At 43.0% G+C, this 24,145-nt stretch overlaps 1 protein-coding gene across 1 annotated transcript in view; it reads left to right on the forward strand.

The window, feature by feature from the left end:
* adamtsl3 (ADAMTS-like 3) overlaps positions 1-24,145 on the forward strand; it is a 242,284-nt gene that overhangs the window by 205,683 nt on the left and 12,456 nt on the right. Inside the window, exons 21-26 of the mRNA XM_030724142.1 lie at positions 5,620-6,363; positions 7,580-7,820; positions 15,753-15,877; positions 16,700-16,837; positions 21,812-21,994; positions 22,078-22,203. Coding sequence (XP_030580002.1) covers positions 5,620-6,363; positions 7,580-7,820; positions 15,753-15,877; positions 16,700-16,837; positions 21,812-21,994; positions 22,078-22,203 — 1,557 coding nt within the window. The remainder of the gene's footprint in view (positions 1-5,619; positions 6,364-7,579; positions 7,821-15,752; positions 15,878-16,699; positions 16,838-21,811; positions 21,995-22,077; positions 22,204-24,145) is intronic.

A 24,145-nucleotide genomic window follows, 5' to 3' on the forward strand; every position in this document is an offset into this window, starting at 1 on the left:
ACTGTGCAACACCCACATCTCTGTGCAATATTATATTATTCATACTGAACAATATATATCAATATAACAATATATCTGTCACTCCTATATTGTGCAATATTCATTCACCAAAGTGCAATACTCACCCATCTTCATGTTGTATGTACGTACTTATCTATTTATTTTATTTCTTTACAAATTTTATTTTATTTTATATTTTTAGAACTGCACGGCACTGAACAGGAGTGGCCCTCCAGTCTCACTGTACAGTCTGTATAATGACAAATAAAGGCATTCTATTCTATTCTATTCTAAATGGAGTTTCCTATGTTAAATTTAAGTAGCCTGCAAATCCAGACTCTGGATCGTGTTCGGTTTAGCAGCAGCTGTGAACTGAATATCAGATGAATCAGATTTGAGGAAAATGTGATTTTTATTTTTTTTTCTTAAATTCGAGTCTATCTTTGGTGGCTTTTTGGCAGCATCTGCCTTGTCCATGACTACACAACACACTAAACACACTACACTACACACTAACTATACACTTCAAACTAAAATCTCTCAAATTTCAACACTCACAATCAATATCTTTGTCTGTCTTTCGCCCTGTCACTCCTACAACTTTCTCAGTAGCCCAATGCCACGTTGCCATATGATTTTTTTGATTGGTTGATGTGGTGCATTTTTCCACCAATAGGAGAGGGGATGTCATGATGTTTTTTTATTTTGTTTGTTTGTTTGCTCAAAATTTTAATCAGGTGAGCTCGGTGTCACTGGCCATCTGTCCTGCTAATTCGGTATGAATCAGACTGAAAACAATTCCCCGTTCCCCCTCTGGGTACAGGGTAACTATAATTCTTACAGGTGTGGTGTGTGTTGTCAACATATAGAAAGTACTCTATAAAGATTTTAAATATCATGTCATATTTGACCTATGACCTCTCTTTCAAGGTAAATGGATTGATCTGTAGGTCAAAGTGATAATATAATGCTAGACAGAGCTATTTAAAACTATGTTTCTTACTGCCATTGTTTGACAACTTATAGGCATATAGTGAATGATATAGGGGGGAGGCCTGAAAGCTGAAAGCTCTGCCTCCCAGTCTACTTTTAAAGCAGTTCAAGAGGACAGCCTGATAGTAATGAATTACAATAGTCCAGCCAGTGATGCTGATATGATTCAAACCACTGCAGCACAGTACCCTTAATACCTGTAGTATGCTCTAATCTCTGTAATAAAATGTTATGGTCAACAGTGATGGTATAGTTACCTTGAAAAAGTAGTCCGACTACTGATTACTCCTTTAAAAAGTAACTTAGTTACTTTACTGATTACTTAATTTTAGAAGTAACTAAGTTAGATTACAAGTTACTTTATTAGTTACTTCCATAAAGTGATTCAGATGTTTCTGTGTGTTTTTATGTGTGATGTCTTTGCTTTTATTGGTAAACAGAGTGCAGTCAGCATGATTTATGAAGGGCTTTTATATAAAATGCAGAAATAACCTGTTTTTCAACAATCTTTAGGAGTCTGTGTTATTGTACCTACATTATAATCAATCCAGAGCTTTTTGGCCACTTCGAATATCTTTATATAACTGTGATGTTATATTTGTTGTGATTTCTGCAGCCTTCTGAGACCGATTTATGTTTAAAAAGACATTTTTAATGTCAGTGATAGTTTTTACCTTGAAAAAAAAGGAATATATAAAAGTCACTTTGCCAAAAACTGAGTGCAGCTTCTACCTTGTGACAGAAATGCTGTTTCTCACTCAAAATGACCTGATATCATTCATGAGAGATATGTTTCACAGATTATAGGTCAACAAGTCATTTACAGCCGTTTAAATACAGGAAATGATTTTTTAGCAAATACTGAAAATTGCTGATTGTCAGACGATCACTTTTTGGCACAACACCAGCCTCTACTACATACTATAGTAGAGGGCTTTTCAACTTCTTCAGCTCTCCCCCACTTGGGTGCTGGGGGGCTCCTGCATTAGCTGCAGCTCTGCTTCGCTCCACCTGTTGTGACTCGCTCTGTAAGTTTGACTGCGCCGTGACTCCAGATGTTTCCTCATATTTGACGTAGTGTTTTTGAAGCTAGATAGCACTTTGTCACCAGCACAGAGTGCAAAACTAACCTTGATGTTGTCATCTTTAGCTGACGCAGACTCACAATAGTTCCTGTATTTCAGCTAGAAAACGCGCATCTCTCTCCTCCCTCCATTGTTGTGTCGCTGTGCTGTTATTATCCTCATGATGAAAACGGGACTTAATTGTCGCATCTGCCCGACGTCACTCCCCGAGACGCAAGAAGAAAGCAAAAATACATCTTTGTACTGAGGAAAATGACAAAAATAGTAACGCACAGTGACTTGGATAAGTAACTTTAATCTGATTTCTGGACTGCAAATAGTAACGTGTTAGATTACTCGTTACTGAGAAAAAGTAGTCAGATTAGAGTAACACGTTACTGACATCACTGATGGTCAACAGTATCAAAGCTGCACTGAGGTCCAACAGGACAAGAACAGAGATGAGTCCACTGTCAGAGGCTGTAAGAAGATCATTGGTAACCTTCACTAATGCTGTTTCTGTACTGTGATGAATTCTGAAACCTGACTGAAACTCTTCAAATAAACCGTTCCTCTGCAGATGATCAGTGAGCTGTTTTACAACTACTCTTTCAAGAGTCTTTGAGAGAAAAGGAAGGTTGGAGATTGGCCTATAATTAGCTAAGACAGCTGGGTCAGTGATGGCTTTTTAAGTACAGCCACCTTGAAAGCCTGTGCTACGTAGCCCATTGATAAAGATAAATTGTGATACTTAAGATAGAAGCATCAATAATTGGAAAGACTTCTTTGAACAGTCTAGTAGGAATGGGATCTAATAAACATGTTGCTGGTTTGGAGGAAGTAACTATTGAAGTTAACTCTGAAAGATCAACTGGAGCCAAAGAGTCTAAACAAATACCAGCAGTGCTGAAAGCAGCCGAACATGAAGATAAATCTTTGAGATGGTTATGAATAATTTTTTCTCTAATGTCTAAAATTTTATTTGTAAAGAAATCCATGAAGTCTCTACTAGTTAAAGTGAAAGGAATACTCGGCTCTACAGAGCTCTGACTCTTTGTCAGCCTGGCTACAGTGCTGAAAACAAACCTGGTGTTGTTCTTATTTTCTTCAATTAATGATGAATAGTAAGATGTCCTAGCTTTACGGAGGGCTTTTTTATAGAGCAACAAACTCTTTTTCCAGGCTAAATGAGCATCTTCTAATTTAGTGAGACGTCATTCCCTCTCCAGCTTACGGGTTATCTGCTTTAAGCTGTGCGTTTGTGAATTATACCACGGAGTCAGGCACTTCTGATTTGAAGCTTTCCTTTTCAGGGGAGCCACAGTATCCAAAGTTATACGCAGTGAGGATGTAAAACTATTGACGAGATAATCGACCTCACTGGGAGCAGAGTTTAGGTAGCTGCTCTGCACTGTGTTGGCACTGAAGAGCATAATAATGAAGGAATTTGATCCTTAAACTTAGTTACAGCACTTTCAGAAAGACTTCTACTGTAATAAAACTTATTCCCCACTGCTGTGTAATCCATTAAAGTAAATGTAAATGTTACTAAGAAATGATCAGACAGGAGGGGGCTTTCAGGGAATACTGTTAAGTCTTCAGTTTCTATGCCATATGTCAGGACAAGATCCAGAGTATGATTAAAGTGGTGGGTGGGCTCCTTTACATTTTGAGAGAAGCCAATTGAATCTAACAATAGATTAAATGCAGTGTTGAGGCTGTCATTCTCAGCATCTACATGGATGTTAAAATCACCCACTATAATTATTTTATCTGAACTGAGCACTAAATCAGATAAAAAGTCTGAGAAATCAGACAGAAACTCTGAGTAAGGACCAGGTGGACGATAGATAATAACAAATAAAACAGGTTTTTGATTTTCCCAATTAGGATGGACAAGACTAAGAGTCAGGCTTTCAAAAGAATTAAAACTTTGTCTGGGTCTTTGATTAATTAATAAGCTGGAATTGAAGATTGCTGCTACTCCTCCTCCTCGACCTGTGCTTCGAGCATTCTGACAGTTACTGTGACTCGGGGGTGTTGATTCATTTAAACTAACATATTCATCCTGCTGTAACCAGGTTTCTGTAAGGCAGAATAAATCAATACGTTGATCAATTATTAAGTCATTTACTAATAGGTACTTGGAAGAGAGAGACCTAATGTTTAATAATCAACATTTAACTGTTTTATTCTTTGGTGCAGTTGATGAAGCTGTATTATTTATTGTTTTTGAATTTTTATGCTTAAATAGTTTTTTGCTGATTTTAGCTTTGGTTTTTGGTGGTCTGGGAGCAGGCACCGACTCTATGGGGATGGGGTTTTGGGGGGATGGAAGGGGTAGAGAAGCTGCAGAGAGGCGTGTAAGACTGCAACTCTGCTTCCTGGTCTCAACCCTGGGTGGTCAGTTTTTAGGAGGGTTAATAAATTTGGAGAGCTGCTCCATCCAAAGTGGGACGGATACCGTCTCTCCTAACAAGTTTCAAATTTCCATGAATGTCGCCTGCTCTGGCCCCTGGAAGACATTTGACTGTGGTTGTTGGTGTCGCTAGTTTCACGTTTCTCAAAACAGAGTCGCCAGTAACCAGAGTTTGTTCCTCAGCGGGTGTGTCGCAGAGTGGGGAAAACGGTTAGAGACTTGAACAGGTTGGTGGTGTACCGGGGGCTTCTGTTTAGGACTAGGCTTCCTCCTCACAGTCACCCAGCCGGCCTGATTTCCCGGCTGCTTGGGATCTGCTGGTGGAGAGCTAACGGTGGCTAAGCTACCATGTTCTGCACTGACTACTAAAGTTAGCTAATGTATTTTCCAGGGTGCAGAGCTGAATCTCCAATTCACTGAGCTTGGCCTCCAAAGCTACAAACATTAAGTAGCTTTTGTGACCTCAGCTCACAGTGTTTTATGAAAGTTAATGGTGTAAAAGCCTGTTCTCTTCTGGGGTTCTACCAGAGCGAGAGATGGATTTTGTCATGCCCTAAGTACGACCATCAATCATCAGAGACCCAAATTGCTCATACTGCTTTTAGCTGACATCCGGGTGCCACACAACCTGACCCACATCCCCCTTCAAGCATTGTGGAATCCACTTAGCCTTCCTAGTTGATGTTAGGTAAACACAGTTGGTGAATAAAATAAATACAGAGAACTTCTGAGAGTGTGTGTGTGTGTGTGTGTGTGTGTGTGTGTGTGTGTGTGTGTGTGTGTGTGTGTGTGTGTGTGAGTGAGTGAGAGATACACCTGTACAGTCTGTGGATTCAGGTCTTCTTATTCATCCTCATATGGCCACGTCTGGCTTTTTGTGTGCAGAGGTTCTGGTAACACTTCTGAATTCAGTGTGATTACAGCAGCATCTAAAAAATGCAGGTGATCTAAGCTATTAAACTATTCATTAGAGGAAAAATAATAATAGTTTAAACACTTCACTGTCTCAGTAACATCAGCTTCATAACAGTATCATCTCTACATATATAAATATCGCCAATGTTAGGTAAAAGAAGCCACTATACACTCCCCATAAACCAGCCGAGGCAAGCAAAAAAATAATCTCTCTTTCTATCTTAACAGAGCACAAGAAGCAGATGAGACACAAAGACTCCCAAAAGGCTCCTGTGAAGATCCAGGTCAAGCAGACAGTGAGGCACCCTGCAAAGACTAGAGGATATGAGGAGGGGGTTAAACAGTGTCCAGGGCTCCTTAGTATGCACCGCATCTACATCCAGCCCCGCAAAGAGAAACGTCTCCACCTGACCGTTGGTGGCCACGCGTACCTGCTACCCAATACTTCTGTGGTCATCAAATGCCCTGTCAGAAGGTTCCCCAAAACCTACATCCGCTGGCTCAAAGATGGACGCGCCTTACCCAGCTCTCAACGCCTGGGTGTCACCAAATCTGGCTCTCTCAAAATCCAGTTTCTGGAGCCAGAGGACACCGGGATGTATAAATGTGTGGCAGGACCCGCCTCAGACATTTTCACCCTCCAGCTGATAGGCAGCGACAGCAGGTCAGCGGGTAGATCGTCTGCTGCCAGTCCCAGTCCCAGCTGGGAGGAGATGATGCCCAGCTGCTACAGCCACGACTCATTCCTGGAGTGGATACAACCTGGGGCCTTTGTGTCTTTGGTGCCCCCTGGTGACCAGGAGACCTCTCTGCAGCCACGGGTGGAGGAGAGACTGATCAATATCACGCTGCAGGCCGATAGAGGAGAGATCCAGCAGGAGCAGGCCTCAGAGCTCATCTCCTCACTGCTGACCCACATGTCTCCAGCCCAGCTCTGGACCAGAACAACAAGGAGAGGAGGACAAGCCAAAGGTAATCAGAGACCCAGCAGCAAGGATTCCTAAATTCCTTAAAATCCTCTTTACTTTCTTTCACCACGTTTATTTCTTTCATTCAACCCTTTAACACCGAACCTGTCGTAGGCAACAGAACGTATTTCAAATGTCCCACACGGACCTCCGGCAACAATTACCATAATAACCCAGTGTTTGGTGTGAAGCGCAATTTCTCAGCTGCCAGAAACCATTTGAATTTTTTCCAATAGGACAAACAGTTGTGTAGTTACGGTAATTCAAAATATGTTTGACCTGATGTCTCAGTGCTGATATGCTCAGTGTTAACCAGCTGTTCGCGGCAGGTAACAGCAGCTAACAGGTGTATCAGCAGCGATCGGGTTAAAAGCAACGTGATGAAAGTTTGTCATTAATAATATATTCACAGATGTGCTGAGAGGAGCAAAGAGAAAAATCACTGCTGCAGGATTTAAAAAGGGCTCAGTTAATGGATTTATATACATTACATTCATATTTCAAATAAATAAAGGAGTGAAGGAAAGGAGGAAGGGGATAGAAAGGAAGGCAGGAGGTAAGAGTGAAAGAAAGAGAATAAAAGAGGATAAAAGAGTGAAGAAAAAAAGAGGATGGAAGGAAGCGATAGAGGGAGCAAGGGAGAAGGAAATGGCATGAGACAAAGGAAAGAGGCCAAAAAAAAGGAAGAAATAATGGTATAAGGAAGGATAGAGGCAAAGAAGAATGGAAGTAAAGGAGAAGGAAGGAGGGCAAAAGAGGGAACAAATGGAGGAAAGAAAAAGTAATCATATAATATGGAGAAAGAAGAAAAAGGAGGGATACAGGAAAGTTCGTTCTCTCAAAGTAAAATGGTCGGTTGCCCGGTCGGTCGTTTGGTCGCCCATTGGTCGGTCGGAGGCTGGTGTATTGGGATCAGCGGTGTCAGTAATACTGTGGTCAGCCTGTTTGGCACCGACACTCATCTTCCTGTCAGAAGTCATGTTTTCCCTCATTCTCCTGCTTGATGTGAACTTCCTGATCTTTATCTACATGACTGACTCAACTGCACTGCTGCTACATAATTGGCTGATCGTTAGGCAGGTATACAGGTGATCCCACTGAAGTGTTTGCTGTGTGTGCAATCCCATCAAAGCAGACATCAAAAGATAAATAGAAAAAAGCATCACAGCAGGTTATTGGTCTTGGGATAACCTTTTTTTTGGTCCCTGATTCGTCCACAGACAGACTGCCCAACTGGTCCGAGCGCTCTCCACGGGAGATGGTAGCAAAGAGACCTGTGATCATCAGACAGCAGCAGAGCGTCCCGCTGATCTTTCAGAAGAACATCAACATCAGTATTGGACACAGTGCCCTTCTCACCAACGCCACATGGTCGCTGACCATCCAGTGCCCTGCAGAGGGATTCCCTCCTCCCAAAATCAGCTGGAGCAAAGATGGAGCTCTGCTGCAGCGCTCTGACAGGTAACAGAGCTGAGCTAATGCTGACATGTTCATGGGTCTGATTTGTAGATGGTCGCGGCAGATGACTGCCCCTCCCTGAGCCTGGTTCTGCTGGAGGTTTCTTCCTGTTTAAAGGGAGTTGTTCCTTCACACTGTCTCCAAGTTCATGCTCATAGGGGGTCGTTTTGACTGTTGGGGTTTCTTTCTAATATTGTAGGGTCTTTACCTTACAATTTAAAGCGCCTCGAGGCGATTGCTGGTCTGATTTGGTGCTATATAACTAAAATTGAATTGACCTGATACTTACTAATCTTTTATATACTTTATTTATCATATATTTTTTAGTTTTAGTGAATTCTGGAAGCACACAGGTAGTTACAGGGGGATGTTTGGAGTACATCACAGATTCAAAATATAAGCCCCAAGTTCGTCAGAGCAAGTTATCAGGATGCTTTGAAGTTCGCTTGCTGAAGTTTTTGCAGTGAAAATTGGCTTTTCAAAATAAAACCCAGAGAATACTTAAAGTTGTCTACTGTTGTTTACCATTTTTTCCAAAGTAAAAGCATCTGGCTTGTAAAAGGAGCATATTTGAGTGCATGACAATTTTTATTTTTTTTCAAGTATTTTCCCAAATGGTAAATAGTTTGTGGCACAGTTTATGGTTTATGGGTCTTGGTGTGTGTCTGAGTTTCAAAATAAAAGCCCACAGATAGTCAAAGTAAGTGACTAGACACCTTGAAGTTGTTTGGGCCATCCTCAAATCAAACCCTTTTCTTCTGTGCTTGCTGCTGTCCTGTCTAAAAGACACAGAAGAATAGAAACGAGACTTCCTTTTCTCACCTGCTCTGCTTCTGTGTCTCGGTGTTAGCTGCTGCTCTCACCTGTTGCTTCTGCCCGCCTCGCTTCTCAAACAGCAGCATGTCAGCTGCTCTCCTCGTCCTCCTCCTCCTCCTCCTCCTCCTTCTCTCTCTGTTAATTAGCTACAGCTCCTGTTTCTCTTTGTGATCTTTTCCTGTTGCAACAGATGCATCCTGGAAATATTCACAGTAAATTAATTGGGTGTCTAATTAAACTGGTGGATCTCCCCAGCTCTCCCACATGTTCTCTGTTTTGCTAATACCCCTGATTCACAGTGACTCACCAGGAAGTCTTTTTAACTCTTTGAAACAGACAAAGTGAATGTTTTACACTTCCACGAGCAGTCAGTGTTAACTACCAGTCATAATTTATTACTGATTCTTCTTTAGTAGCTGTTACTACCTTCTAAGCTGAGCTAGTGACATTTATCCTATTACTGTAGCTCAGCTTATGTATTTTAAGAGTGGGGTCTCTGAGCCTGACAGCATTCTCTTAAGAACATGCAATTTATCAGAGCTGCTGAAATGCATCAGCATTTCATAACTCTGTGAAATGCCTTAAAACCAGACTGGAACACCTCAAGAATCCCTTGCATGTCTAAAAAAGGCTAAAGCAGAAGAAGAACCACCTTCTCTAAAATCTTAGAAATAAACAGGAGATTGGGCGAAACTTAAAAAAGACCGAGGTGTCAAGATTTGTTTTTTCAATCAAAGGCTGCACCGCTGCTTGCTTAAAATACGAGGGAACATCACCAGAAACAAGACTACTGTTTATGATAGACTTAATATCGAGCCTGATGGTGTCCCAAACTTCCATGAATAAGCAGGTTGGGACAATATCAGTGGGACAGGCTGAGGGCTTTAGATTAGAAATGATTTTCTTAAGAAAAGGGAGGGACACCGTTTCAAATCTACTAAAGACAGCAGAGCCTGTAACTGAAACAGAAGGGTCAAATGTCAGAGCCACGATGTTTGCTTGGATGGTAGTAATCTTATCCACCCAATAGTGGAGAAATTTTTCACAAGAGGCTGAAAGAACATTAGAAGATGTGCATTGGAGGGGTTTAAGATAAGGGTTAATAGTACTAAACAGAACGTGAGGTTATTCAAAATAATGTCAGTAAAATGCTTAGTCTTTTATGCCAACGTTCCTGGAGAGCATCATAAGACACTTGTAGCTCATCCTTCTTCTATTTGTGTTCTGCTTTCCAGCATTCTCGTCTGGCAGAATGAGTAACATCATTCAGCCAGGGCTCAGGTTTTGGCCTAAGACGTATGATTTTAAGTGGCGCAATGGTGTCGAGGATATTTTTACAAGATGTAAAAGATGATAAAACAAGGTCTAGCACGTATCCATGCTCATGTGTGGGACCCACCACCGCTGACTGTACAAAGGTTGAATGCATCAATAAGATTTACGAAGTCCGCAGACAGGGGCTTAGTCGGACAGCAGACACGAATGTTCAGATCTCCAACTATTAAAACCCGGTCATAGCTCGGCATAATCCCAGCCAAGAGTTGGTTATGAAGTCCTTGCTGTATTTGGGAGGTTGATAAATGATTGCACACAGTACTGGGTTAGATCGACCCAGCGCAAACATACACAGCTCAAAGCTGGAAAACTGGACATTCAACAACGGTTATAAGTTTCTTTATAAACTACTCGGAGTCCTCCTCCTCGACCACTTTTTCTTGGCGAGTTAAGATACAGGTAACCAGGCAGTTGGAGAAAGAGCTTAATTCATCGACTCTCAGCCAAGCCTCTGTTACGAACAGGAAATCCAGATCATGAGAAGTGAAAATTTAATTTAGAACAAATGTCTTATTTGCAAGGGGTCTCACGTTAACCAGACCACACCTCGTAGGGGGCGGAAGATGAGCCATCCATATTCAGCCAGGAAAGCACAAGAGGGCTGGTTAGTCAGAGGGTACGATGTCAGATTTTCAGCTTAACCAGTCTGCTGCTGTGTTTACCCCCCGCGCCTTAGACGTCTTCTCCGGGCAATGAAGCCGGCATACGAAGGAGGTGATACACTATCCCTGCTAAAAGTGGGGGAAGGCCACTTTCTTGGTTTCTCTCATCATAATCTATCAAGTTTTCAGTGAACATTTGAATATCTGACAATTCTTGGCGATCTTACACCATCGGAGAGACAACTTTTTTTGATGGCAAGCAACAGAAACAATCCATACAATTAAAACACAAACACGACTGACAGTGGTTGACGGCAAGCCACACGCACCAGCGCCATCATGTTTACCACCACCACAATAATTCCTGCTTTGAATCAGTGGTTCAGGCACATAGTGGTGGTGTGATGGTGTAGGGGGTATTTTCTTGGGCCCCTTGGTACCAGCTGAGCATTGTTTAAACACCACAGCCTACCTGAGTATTGTTGTTGACCATGTCCATCCCTTTATGACTGCAGTGTATCCATCTTCTGATGGCTGCTTCCAGCAGGATAACACACCATGTCACAAAGCTCAGATCCTCTCAGACTGGTTTGTTGAATGTGACAGTGAGTTCACTGCACTCAAATGGACCCACAGTCAGCAGATCTCAGTCCAACAGAGCACCTTTGGGATGTGGTGAAACAGGAGATTCACATCACTGTGTGATGCTGTCATGTCAACGTGGACCAAAACCTCTGAGGCAGGTTTCCAGCACTTTGTTGAATCTGAGCCATGAAGAATTAAAGCAGCTCTGAAGGAAAAAGAGACTCCAACCAGGTACTAGCACGGTGTACCTAATGAAGTGGGCAGTGAGCATATATAGCGCTAGTTCACAATATCATTTTTTAAGGTGCTTCATAGTGTAAGTTAAAGACCTTACAAACCTCCATGAGGAGAAATGCTGCTGCATTATGGGAATGCCCCCAGCAGCCTGAGCCTAGTGCAGCAGGGGGTGGGGGTGGGGGTGGGGGTTCAGGGTCACCTGATCCAGCCCTAACTATAAGCTCGATCAACAGGGGAAGTTTGAAGCCTAATCTTAAAAGCAGAAAAACCTTTAACTCAGTCTGTGTTTTTCTATATGTTTTTCTTGGATGTGTCTGAGCTGCTTCTCTCTCAGGTCCTGGTATTGTGGCTGTCACAACGTCCTGGATTACTTGGACTCTTGAGTAGAAGAGAGCTGTAACATTAATTGTTACTCAGGCTTTTCCACCTCTGGCAAATTAAAGTGTCTGCTATAAAGAGGGCAGCTCTTAGGACAGGGAAGCAAACCCTGGTGCTTTTGCACGTTTACAGTTACTGGGAAAGCCGTCAGTCATGCTGCGCTGCTTTAACAGGCACAAACGGTCATCTGCAGCCAGCCTCTTCATGCCGCACAAACACTCCCCGCTGCACTGCCAGAAACACACACTTGTGTTGGATGCAATCTGTGTGAACATTACACAGAAATATGTGTTCCAGAGAGAGAAATGTCACATCACCGACCCAACTATCTGATTTTTTTTTGAGGTCAGCAAAACAGCTACTTTGCAAGTTTGGTTTCGACCTGTGGATTAGTCCCTCTTTTCCTGATGTAAGACAGTAATGGCTGATATGTGGTAAAATGCTCTTTCTGCCGTGGTGCTGTGAGCATTTCTACACAGGAGCAGAAATCTGTGGAAGGTACAAAGTATTCTTACACATTTTTTTTGTTCTACATGTGTGGGTTTCGTGCCTTTGTCTATGCACAGTAAATTGTAGTGGACATGCAGTGATGTGTTTTTATAATGGCACTTTTGTTTTTTTGAAGATATCTCAGACTGTGTCTGATCTGTTTCATAAACGCACAGCTCATTAAATGTGAACATTTTCACAACGTACTCTAAAACAAAGGGACGTTATTATGAAAGCTGTCATGGGTGCAGCTCAGTTGCCATTACAGTTCATGGGCTGCTTATGGCCCATGAACTGAAATAAGTTTGAATTTTTAAATGACTTGTAAATCACTGCATTCCATTTTTTTTGGAAACAGGGTTCTAATTTCATTAGCTGTGGGCGTGTTCACTGCAGGTGTGAACTTCGTTTGATTAACGAGGCAGGACGTCAGCGTGTTTGGACGGAGCCGTCTGTGGGTCTGACTGTTGTCACAGATCACGTTTTCAGCCTGACTGTCTCGTTTTCCTTGAGGTGACTGATGAGACAGTAAAATGAGAGAATATTGTGAATTATTTATACTGCAGGAAGTGTACTCCTGACTCAGTCCCTCTGCAGACTTTCGATTTTTATATCAAGTATTCAAGACACTTGTTAGGATATGAAGGTTTTGGCACGTGAGGAAAGCCAGCAGATTTTTATCAGTGAATGTATTTACTTTGAGCTGATGCATTTTGTTTCAGAGCATTTTTCACAGCCCGCAGTTATGATGCAGTGTTTGGCATTTCAGATGGCACAGGAGTGAAACCTCACTGAGTGGCGTTGGTCCAGTGAATACTGATGATGCTTTGAAGCAGGGAGACCACACATTTGGCACTCGGGGAACTCGTCTAGTTTTGTCCTTGTCAGCCCACCCTTTAAAAAAAAACATTTGATTTGCTTAACTTGAACTTCTGAAATTCAGATTGAGGTTTGCGAGCTGCTACTCACTGCTACGGACCCCCACGCGTGGGCGCAGGCAGCGGCATATGGAAGCCATCACCGCGTTGCTCAAAGAGCTGCCAGTCACAGCGCGACTGACAGCTGCAGAGAGAGCGTTTCTGCTCTGATACGTTACCCAGCACGGCCTATTCTTAATTCTCCCAGCTTTAGGCACAAACTGCGCTGCTGTCATCATGAATCAGGGTTAAACCTGCTGAACTAGCCTGGCTCTAATCATGCCAGACCAGTGTCTGATTCTCCAAAGTGTACCCGATAGTCCAATACAAATGATACAACATCGCTGGATTCATTGAATCCGTAGAGTGGAAGCTTTGCTGCCCTCTTTTGTCAGTGATGGTAACTACACAAACACTTAGGCACCTTCGTGCCTGGTGGACAGTAGAGGAACTGCAGGTTTTGGCATTCAGGCTTTGGCTTCATTGTTCAGCACCAGTAATGTGGTTGCATTGGCCCAAGTCTGAACACTGTGATTTGATGAGCTGAAAATCCAATTTTGTTGAAGAGAAAAGGCTCTTGTGGAGACATCGCAGAGGCAGTACTTTTCCTCTGAATGTGTCCAATCAGAAGAGGAATAGACACGTTCTGGCAGCGACTCTGAAGCATCCTGAGGTCTTCACTTCTTTACTTGCTCATTTCTTCCTGAAACATATTTTGAGAAGAGTCACCACAATGAGTCAGAGTCAGATAAAAGATCAATATCAGTTTCATCTGTACACTCATGTAAAAGAAACACTTTAACAGCTCTAAGGTCTTTGTTTCCATCTATGTGCTGTTAGTTTATGTAAGTTAAATTCATGGAAATGCATGCAGTATAAGAGGAGTCCTCTGTTCCTTATTCTGTATATTTACATGATTTACATTTATAAGAGGAAGCAAACCAGCCTCTGTTTCCCAGCTTTGTTGCTCAGCTGCTTTTAATCACGTCCCGGTCTTGTCTGTACAAGCTGCACTGAGATGAAATTGATATTGATTTTCTGATTTGATGCTGGGTAAGCTGGTAAACAAACACATTTCCCAAAATGTCAGGCTGTTCTTTTAATCTGACCGCAAAAGGAAGAATCTCTGAGGAAGGAAGGAAGGAAGGAAGGCCGTTGGAAATCTTAAAGCCCAAGTGAGATGGACACTTGATTGACATTTACAAGACCTGTGGGCTGTGGAGTAAAACACAATGTTCTGTGGCTGCCCTTGACTGAGTTTTATCAAAGCGCCGAAACTGTGGCGTGAGCTGAGCGTGATAACAGCTGAAGTTAGCTCTGCAACATGCTGTGCTGAGACTGACCTTTTAAAAAGAACTTTTATCAGATTTACTGGAGTCTGTTGTATTTATTTATTTTATTCCTCAGTAAAAAGTTCACGTCAGCGTTATTATGGAGAAGAAGCAGAGCAAAGAACACGTACTTTTTTCTTAGATTACCTGGCAGTGCTGAGTGCAGTGAAGGATAACAGTTATGACTGCCCGATCTACATGCAAATCACTGCTGTTCTGTAAATGTGCTGTCTGGAATGCCAGCTTGCACTGATTTAGTGAGCCTCTGTCCTGTTTTAAAAGGCTGCAGCATATCAACACAATGTGTGCGTTCCAGTGTTATAGTGCTATTGGTTTAAAATATATCTCTAATGATTACATTGTTACCTAATGTTGACAGACGCGGCATCACTGAGCCCAGTGATTTGGGCTCTCAGGCTCTTTCTTCCACTGTAACCAGCCCGGTGGCTTTTGCTCCCTTTAGAGGGCAGGTGGGCCACCCGTATGAAGCGATACGCTCATAGCTCATCACTTTGTAGCTTACAGGTGTTTGACAGACTCTAGTTGCATAGGTAACCCTCTAATGTAAGGCATGTTGTATAAAGCACTTTGAGTGCTCGAGTAGAAAAGCTCTCTGTAAGAACCAGTCCATTTACCATCCATCCGTTATCACAGTAGTTACGGGCTAAGCAGGTTATTTCCGATATCCTTTTCCCAAGTGATGTTTTCTGCTGCTTCGCGGTGCATCCTGTGAGGCTGCCAGGCCAGAGGATAAATGCGTACTGAAGATTGATGAAGCGTGTGTCATGGTGTTGCTGCAAAAGCAATGATATTACACTCAGGTTCCTACACCGGACACCTTCCTCATTCTGGCTGTGAACTAACAGGATGGGGGACAAAGGGCGACCTTTTGTATTAAATGTAATAACTTCTAAGAATGTGTGATTCCTTATTTTGTGGTTTTGAACAGTATCATCTTCCCGAGCTTTAGTCTTTGTGGTCTACTGTTCATCAGGAAAGTGAATAAAATATGATTTTCAGTTTACTGTTTGCTTCTCTCTGTGTTTCAGTGGTAACTCCTGATCTATATATCTCAACAATTAAGTTCTTCTCTCTAAAATTATTTACGAGTCCCTTAACTGAGACACTTGCTCTGTTTTAGCTGCCCCACTTAGAAAGAAGTATGAGGATCTGAGGAGGTTGTAATCTCCCTGTTGGGATGAGCTGTGTAAAAAAAAAAAATGTTTGTTGCTTGTGTGTCTGCAGAGTATCCTGGGATAGAGCAGGCCTTCACATCCTTCGGCTCAGAGCGTCGGACAGAGGCCAGTACAGGTGCACAGCTGCCAACACGCACGGCTCAGACTCAGAGGCTTCCCAGCTGCTGCTGGCAGGTGCGTCTTTTGTTTTAATTCACTCGTCTCAGGTGAGGTTGCATTTGTGTGCACATGTTCTCCAGTTCCAGTGAGTTTTTATAATTTCCCTTGTGGCTTTTCTTAATTATGTTTATGAATATCAATCCAGGCCCCTGCTTTGCCTGTGAGATTTACTGTTACTGTGAGAGTACAGTAAGAAATGAATTTAAAAATGTATACGTTTATGTCACAGTCTTACTCAGTCTGCAGAAAAGAAAGCTGTGTTTGTTCACAACATAAAACGTTATTCTTGGGCGTCGTGTATGAAGGATAAGATTATTTGGAAGGAAGTTCATGAAGTTATTATTGCTGAGATTTAACAGAGCTGCAGACCAGCTGCCGATCCAACCTGAGCTTGTTCTGATTTTGTGTCTGGTATTACGAGCAGCTTTTATTTTAGTTTTTAGTTTTTGCTCCTCTGTAGAGTCAGCCACCACATTCGTGTTTAAGAAGCTATTCTTTGTCTGCTGCCGTCTTTCATCAGTCAGAAACATTACTGCCCCGTTTGGCCTGAAATCACTGTGACAATGACAGATTTTGTTTAAGTTTCCTTAGTTTTGCAATTTAGAATTCTGAATGTTTTTCCCACTTTTACCTCATGTAATATTTTCAGTATTTGCTGTGTAAAACTGCATGTGCCTGTTGCTGGTTGAACTGTTGCCTTTCTTTGACCAGGGAACTCTGGCCAAAGAGTTTTAATCTCAAGAGTTTTTCCTCATGTTTAAATCAAAGTTCAATCATTATCATTTTTGTGATAAAGGCTAAGTGACTGATACAGTTTCTCTTTGTGTGGACCCTCAGAGCCTCCAGCCATCGCAGTGTCTTGGAGAAATGTCTCAGACCACGGGCTGGTGTTGGGCCAGAGTTTGAGGACCACTATTGGAGGACAAGTCAGCGTTCGTACAGGCGCCAACCTCACTCTGGACTGTCCCGTCATTGGTAGGGCACAATACCATACAACACAAGTAAAAGGTCTGCTTACCCAAGCTATACTGCAATGAAACAGATTTGCTCCCCAAACTGCATTTACTCATAAAGCACAATAATATTTATAAAACTGGGATCACTTATATGTCTGTGGGCCGAGCAGAAACACATGTACAGCAGTCTTCTACCAGAGGGTTTACTTCCTGTGCGGACAGCAGAACAAATGTCCTCACAAAACGACTGGTCCCCACAACATGAGTAATACCTGGACCACACACACACACACACACACTCATCACTTCACTCGTCCCATCCAATCATGAAGTGATGAAAACGTCTGATCAAGCAGGTTATTTTGAGCTGGTTACGAAAGGTTACTGCAATGAGAGCTGACATGACATCAGCTGTGTGTGTGTGTGTGTGTGTGTGTGTGTGTGTGTGTAGCTGTGTGTGTGTGTGTGTGTGTGTGTGTGTGTGTGTGTGTGGTGTGTAGCTGTGTGTGTGTGTGTGTGTGTGGTTGTGTGTGTGTGTGTAGCTGTGTGTGTGTGTGTGTGTGTGTGTGTGTGTGTGTGTGTGTGTGTGTGTGTGTGTGTGTGTGTGTGTGTGTTTGTGTGTGTGTGTGTGTGTAGCTGTGTGTGTGTGTGTGTGTGTGTGTGTGTGTGTGTGTTTGTGTGTGTGTGTGTGTGTGTGTGTGTGTCATCAGGTTGAAGGGGTGAGATAAACCAGATTGAAAGTAATTTTTCATCTTATTAGATGAAGTGAAGTCTGTAATAGAGAGTGACGTCTTGAGAAGTAAGAGCGTTCTTCTGTTGGAGATCTTGGATGATCTAAGAGTAAGAAACACGTTTGGACGCCTCACTTCAGTAATTCACCTCACTCACCTCAATATATGAGGTGTTGAGAGACTAAACTTTGAGCTGTGTCCAAGTCCTGATCAGCATCGGGCTTCACTGATTCACTGCTGCTGCGAAAAAAGAAAAGCGGAGAACAGTGGAAGTTGAAATCCTGTTCTGCAAGTTATCCAATTATCCAGTGCACATGGTCTGAGTTCACTGTAATTGGCTGCCTTATGTCTTTATCCACACTGACTCTAATAGAGACACAAGAGTTAAAGAGCTGTGAACTGAGCTCCAGTTCTTTCTGTCCATTCTCAGTTTGCTGTCCTTGAGCTGAGAAGCTCCTGATTCAGCTGCGTTTTGCTGGAAGATGCCAGAGAAACCTGGACTGTTTTTTTTTTTTTCCTTTTCCCAATTTGTGATTCTTGTCATCTGCAAGGAACAGTGTGCTCAATTTTAATTATTCCACCTATTCATGTTCTGCTACCTATCTGGGTCCAAGTCAGATCCAAGGAAGCAGTCTAAGCAGAGAGGTGAAGCTACCTCCTCCACCTCTTCTCGGGGCGCTCCAAAGTGTTCCCAAATGTTCCCAAACCAGCTCGGAGATGTAATTTCTAGTTTGTCCTCGGTCTGACCCGGGGTCTCCTTCAAGTTGAACATGAACCGTCTCACCTAGGAGGTGTTCAGGAGGTGTCCTCGTCAGATGCCTGACCCACCTCAGCTGGAACCTTTTGGAGGAGCAACAGCTTCTCATCACTAAACCTGAGTCCAGGCACCCCTCAAAGGAAATTAATTTCTGCCGCTTGTATCCGTGATCTTTTCTTTCCGTTACCACCCGAAGCCCTCAGTCATAGGCTCAATTTCAGTTCGGTTCATCCTAGGTGAGGGTAGGAATGTAGACCGACCAGCTTCACCTTCACGCTCAGCTTTCTTCACACTCAACAAACCAAATCAGGATCAACATCACTGCAGACGCTGCACCAGCCTGTCGCTCTCCCGCTCGATTCTTTCCACTTTCTTTCTCATTATTGGTGCGCGGCACTGTGCATGCTGCCCGTTACAGCGCTCCGTTTGTGTTTTTCGTTTTTCTTTTTATCTTTTCTTTAACATCGTATGCCTTTAGTGTATGTTATTTTGGTTTTGGTTTTTATTCGTTTAAATGAAACGGTTGCAGCTGTAACAACAGAAATTTCCCTCTGGGATCAATAAAGTATTCTGATTCTGATTCTGATTCTGATTTCTTTGAGGCAGAAAGTTATTCCCAGCCCACAGTGAACGTTCTTGTCATGTATTTCTGTGTGGCAGTTTTGGATCCAATATGCAGGACTTGGGGGACAGGAAGTGGACTCATAAAACAGCTTTAATGCAGGACTCTATCAGAATACAAACGGAAAATGCAAACAAAGCAGAGCTGGAGCCAGGAATACCAAACTAAGAATATAGAGAAACATATGGAACACGGCACGAGGGAGGACATGGCAGAGGACAAGGAGAGATTCAAATGATAAATACTCACCAGGTAACGAGGGGGAGAGAAAACAGGTGGGAGCACAGCTGGGACTGAGGATGAGACAAAGGAAGTAAAACTAGATACAAAAAAAAACACCAAAGTAAAACAGGAAGTAAACAGGAAGTTTTTTTTTTTTTTTTTCTGCTCTCGGTGGAGACGGACGCATTTTTCTCTTCTCCCCAGCCTTCCCTATCTACCCCTGCTTTTTGCTGCTTTGCTGCTTAGATCGTCTCTTCACACGTCCCTGAACTGGAAATTAAATCATGGATCTGGTCAGCTGGTCTCTCAACACTATTGATGGCCAAATTCTCATCACGAGGAGATTGGGAGAAGGGGAACCCTCTTTCCTCTGGTCCGACTACACACCCGGCTGGCTATGTTATGGATTCCTGTGGGGATGGAAGATAACGTTCCTGGCTGCACTGTGTGGACGTGGCATATATATTGATACCAGGATTTCTTTTCCTGAATTGGACCTGGGGATACCTGGTATCCTGGTATCCCTCATAGGCACCCTAGTAAGGCTGCCTATGAGGGATGCAGAAACAATATGAACTCAATCAGACTCAGTAGAGCTGAATCGAAGTGGATTACATCTGGAGGAGTGTTGGAGTCTCTGTTCTACATGGTGGAGTAGAACCAAATTCAGATTATTGGACTTCTGAGAGGTAACCAGAAAACTGTAAGTCTGTCAGTAAATAGTTATGACGGCCTGAACCAAAACAATTGCAGTATTTGGAGTTTGGCTCCCAGACGGCCTTGGATGCTGTCTGTCTAAATCGCCTCTTGGAGATGTTTGTAAACAGATGCTCTGCACCCCCGCCCCGTGGTGTGACCTGTATGAACTGGTATCCTGGCAACCAAGGCTGACTGTACCATCTTATCATCTGGAAGCTGTGTGCCCATCACAGCATCCTGCTCGTCTCTGCTGGCAGCCCCTCCCCTACCCACCCTAGTGCTCTCCAGGCTTTAAATGTGCTGCTGCTTTGCTGAGGTGTTTTTTTGGAACCTCGTAAGGTGTTCATAATGAACACAGTACCAGATGATTTTTTTTAACCTACCTATATGTATCTCTCTCTGTTTTCCTGCTAAAGGTCGCGCCGGTAAAACGGCTGCATGACCTCAGACACCTGTCCCCCTGTTTGTGTTTGTCTCTGTGTTTGTATTTCTTGGATGGGTGTTCTGTTAACTGTAATTTCCCCATTGTGGGACTAATAAAGGTATTGGTATTGGTATTCAGATGACGCGCTCACATGTGAACTTGGCAGAAACACAGAGACAAGACTGAGGGAACAAAATAGGAATACAAAAGTAACAAACACTGCTGAGCAGCAGGGAACGTGGGCTCAAACCCCAAACAGAAGACTATAAACCAGAAATCAGCCTGAATCCACAAACCTCAGATCCCTGGCTCCAAGACCGGGGATCATGGCAGTTCTAATGAGGAGCGTGGTCATCATCCTTTCAGAGGCTCTGCTGCTTACACCTGCAGGGTCTTTTCTGGGACTCTACAGAACATGCTCAGTGAAGGTGTTCTACAATAAATCCAGTTCAAAGTGTGGAAAAACCTCTTTGTGTTTAGCTGAGATTATACAAGCCGCGTGAATCTCTAACACCTCATGGACGTGTTTTCTTTCCCTGTTCTTAAATCTCTTTACCCGTCTATCACCGTTCTCATTTTTTCCACAATCAAGAAAAATAAAATAACATTTTTTATCTGTTTTTGGGGTTTTTGCATTAACTGGCACTTCAGACTCTTATTTTCATGGCAAGTAAACAAATTATTGTTTTAATTAATGCATGCTAATTATTTCTGTCTTAATTTATTTGGAGGTGTGTAAAAGGGCGATAAGCCCAAGTGGAGTGTTGAGAGTGAGAGGAAGAGGAGAGAACACAGAGACTGTGAAAACATGTGATGGCCATCTCTGACTCAGAAGCTGAAAATAAACTGTTCTCCTGCAGCGAGCCGTGCTGATAAACAGGGAAACCTCACTGATGTCATTTGTCTGCACAGCTGTAGAGTATTGACAGTAATCAGAGCAGCGTGGGGTCCGATTCTGATGCGCCGAGAAGGACAGAGAACCACCTCGCCTGCTGCAGACTCTTCTTTCTGTCTCATAGCTTCATACTGTCACACTTTTCCCGCCTCGCTTGTTCACACACATCAGCAGCTGTTTGGAGGGTTTGCTGGATGTATGCAGTGCAGCCAAAGTTTCATTTCAGATTTATGTCAGTGATCAGTATCAGCTTCAGGTCGGACTCTCCCCTCCTCCCCTGACTTTCACTGCACTTTGTTCTCCTGCTGCCTCTGATGGAGATGTTCATGAAGAGCAGCATGCTCCTCTGCCTGCAGAACTGTGTCAGTCAGTTCTTCTTCATAATTACGCAGGTCCAGGATCTGCTTTCTTTCTTTCTTTCTTTCCTTGTAAATGCTGCATTAACCAAATGCAGTTAAAATATTCTGATAGCTTTATCTGTAATTCAGTCAAAACAGTTTTATTTCTCCAGATTCACAGCAGCATTAACATTCAGGTCAGGTCATGAAAAACAGACTCAGACGTCTGACCTTCGGTTATCTTCTAAAGTTTTGTCATTGTTTAAAATACAAACAGAAAATTTCTATCTTACTCCGTCTGTCAGGTGTTCCTCGGCCCGCGGTGTCATGGCACAGGAAGGACGGACCGTTGGACGCCGACGCCGTTTCTCTGCCGTCTGGCTCTCTGTGGATCAGAAATGTTTCTCTGCACAGCCGGGGCACCTACTCCTGCACTGCCACCAACACCATCGGAAAGTCCACCGCCTCCACAGTCCTGAAGGTCCACGGTGGGTTCACACATAAACTGCACGTGACCTCTCAACATAATCGCTCACATTGGCTTCATGCGGAGTAACATTTGTGTGTACAGATCCTTATTCAGCCGGGGGGAGCAGGGTTCTTCCAGCGTCACAAGAGCTGAACAGGAGAAGAGTCCTCATGGCATCACGGCGTGGTACAAGTGTCTTCATCAAACCTGGAGACATTCTGCGTATAGGTACGCTTTTATTCTCTTTACACAGATACCAGCAGAATCTGTGGCAAATGCAGTATTACCTAGAAGCTTTCTGGTTTCCATTTGCAGCCCCCTTGTAGCCTGAGCTCTATCAACCAATCACATTTGAGCAGGTATCGTTGCATGCAGGTAACCAGCAGATGTGGGAATGTGGGAGACACCTTGAAATGTAATCCTGGAGCTCTTGGCTGTGAGGTAAAGACAGTTGGAGTCCGATCTTCCGGATCCACTGGAAGCCCAGAGGAGTTGGCTGTTGCTCAAGCCGGCAGGTTGGGCTCCCAGATTGTCAGATTCCAGCCCTGTGAATCTAGTCTAACTGTCCACCAGGCGCTGCTGGAGAGCTAAAGACTAATGATTCAGTGTCATAGATGGGATTAACACCTTTAACAAGCTGTGGTCAGAGGTTGTCGAGGTCTCCATAGCAACAGTGATACGATTGAGGCTGCTGAATGGACAGACCTGCTGTGGAAATAAGCCTGTGTAGACATAATTTTCATGTTATTAGCCACCTTCATTCACACAAACATGGGGGGGCTGAGGACGGCTCTGCAGAAAATGCCAGTTTGCACAGACGAGACCTTTTTATACGATGTATGACAACTTGTTTTTATCCTTGAAAGTTTCCGGTGTTGAAGACTCATTAGTCTAGATCATCCATCATCCATCTTATCTCTCCGGATACCACCAGATGTCCCCGACTCCCTGCATTCTGACCACACACACTCCTAAAACACAATAAATCATAATAAATTTAATTCAGTGAAATATATTGATATAAAAAAAAAATAAGAATATTCCATGTGTTTATTAAGAGCTGTTTTTACATCACTACACAAAACCAGTATGTTATCATCAAAGACTGTACATAAAAGATAGAGAGACTGTGACAGCATCCATCGGCCGAAGGGCGGTCCTCTCATGAAACTTCAAGCTGAGTGTCGTCTTGGTGTTTTGAAACTGGATGTAACGAGCGAGGGGTGGATGTGACTGAGAAACACAGGGACACTTCCTGCTCATGTGAGCTGTACCCTACTTTACTGAGCTCAGAGATTAGGTGAGCATAGACTACTTTATGTAAACGGGGCAGTCGCCCCCAGCTGGCTTTAAGAAAGAATGCAGGCGTAAGACGCTTCTGCACCGCAGTGTTAATTTCGTTGACGAAATTTTTCGTCATAATTTTAATCAACGACCGTTTTTTTCATGACAATAATGAGACGATAACTAAATAAAAACTACCTAAAATGATAAAAACGATGACGAAATTAATTGACACTTTCGTCAATGAATGAAAACAAGATGAAAATGTTTGGAAATCCAATCACAGGTGATTTAATTTTGTGACAGGGCGGGACAAGTTAGGAAAACATCCAATCAAACGCACAGTTGCACAAATTTGCTCTAAACCCGGGAAGACCAAACTAGCCTGTGATTGGTCGTTACTTCCAATAGAACTAAGTGATGTAAACAATGTCAGCAGGGAGAAAGAGAAGAGCCGATGTATGGACACATTTGTCCTTTGATGCTGTGACAAACAAAACGATGTGTAAACCATGTGGGGCGACTATCTCGGGTAAAAACAGACAAATCTTAAACGACATCTGCAAACCAGTCACCCAGATCTCCATGCAAAGGTCAGCATTTTAATGTCATGCAGGGTAAAGTGTTTTTCCCAGTTTGTGTTTAGAGAAAATCTCCACACCGCGGTGGATTAGCCTTTATAATCTTAGTCCTGAACACTGCCCTGTACCTTTCAGAGAGTCCTGCTGTAAAACGCTCGGATTATCTCAGTAAGGTGGTGTTAATGATCAGGTGTGTGGGAAGCAGGTGAAACGCTAATGTTAATAATATTAAAAATATTCCATAACTTTTAATAAATGTTTAGTTTTGTGTAAGTGTGTATAATGACTAATTCAAGGGAACTGAA

The sequence above is a fragment of the Archocentrus centrarchus genome, unplaced genomic scaffold (genome assembly GCF_007364275.1).
Source record: "Archocentrus centrarchus isolate MPI-CPG fArcCen1 unplaced genomic scaffold, fArcCen1 scaffold_32_ctg1, whole genome shotgun sequence".
Classification (NCBI taxonomy): Eukaryota; Metazoa; Chordata; class Actinopteri; order Cichliformes; family Cichlidae; genus Archocentrus; species Archocentrus centrarchus.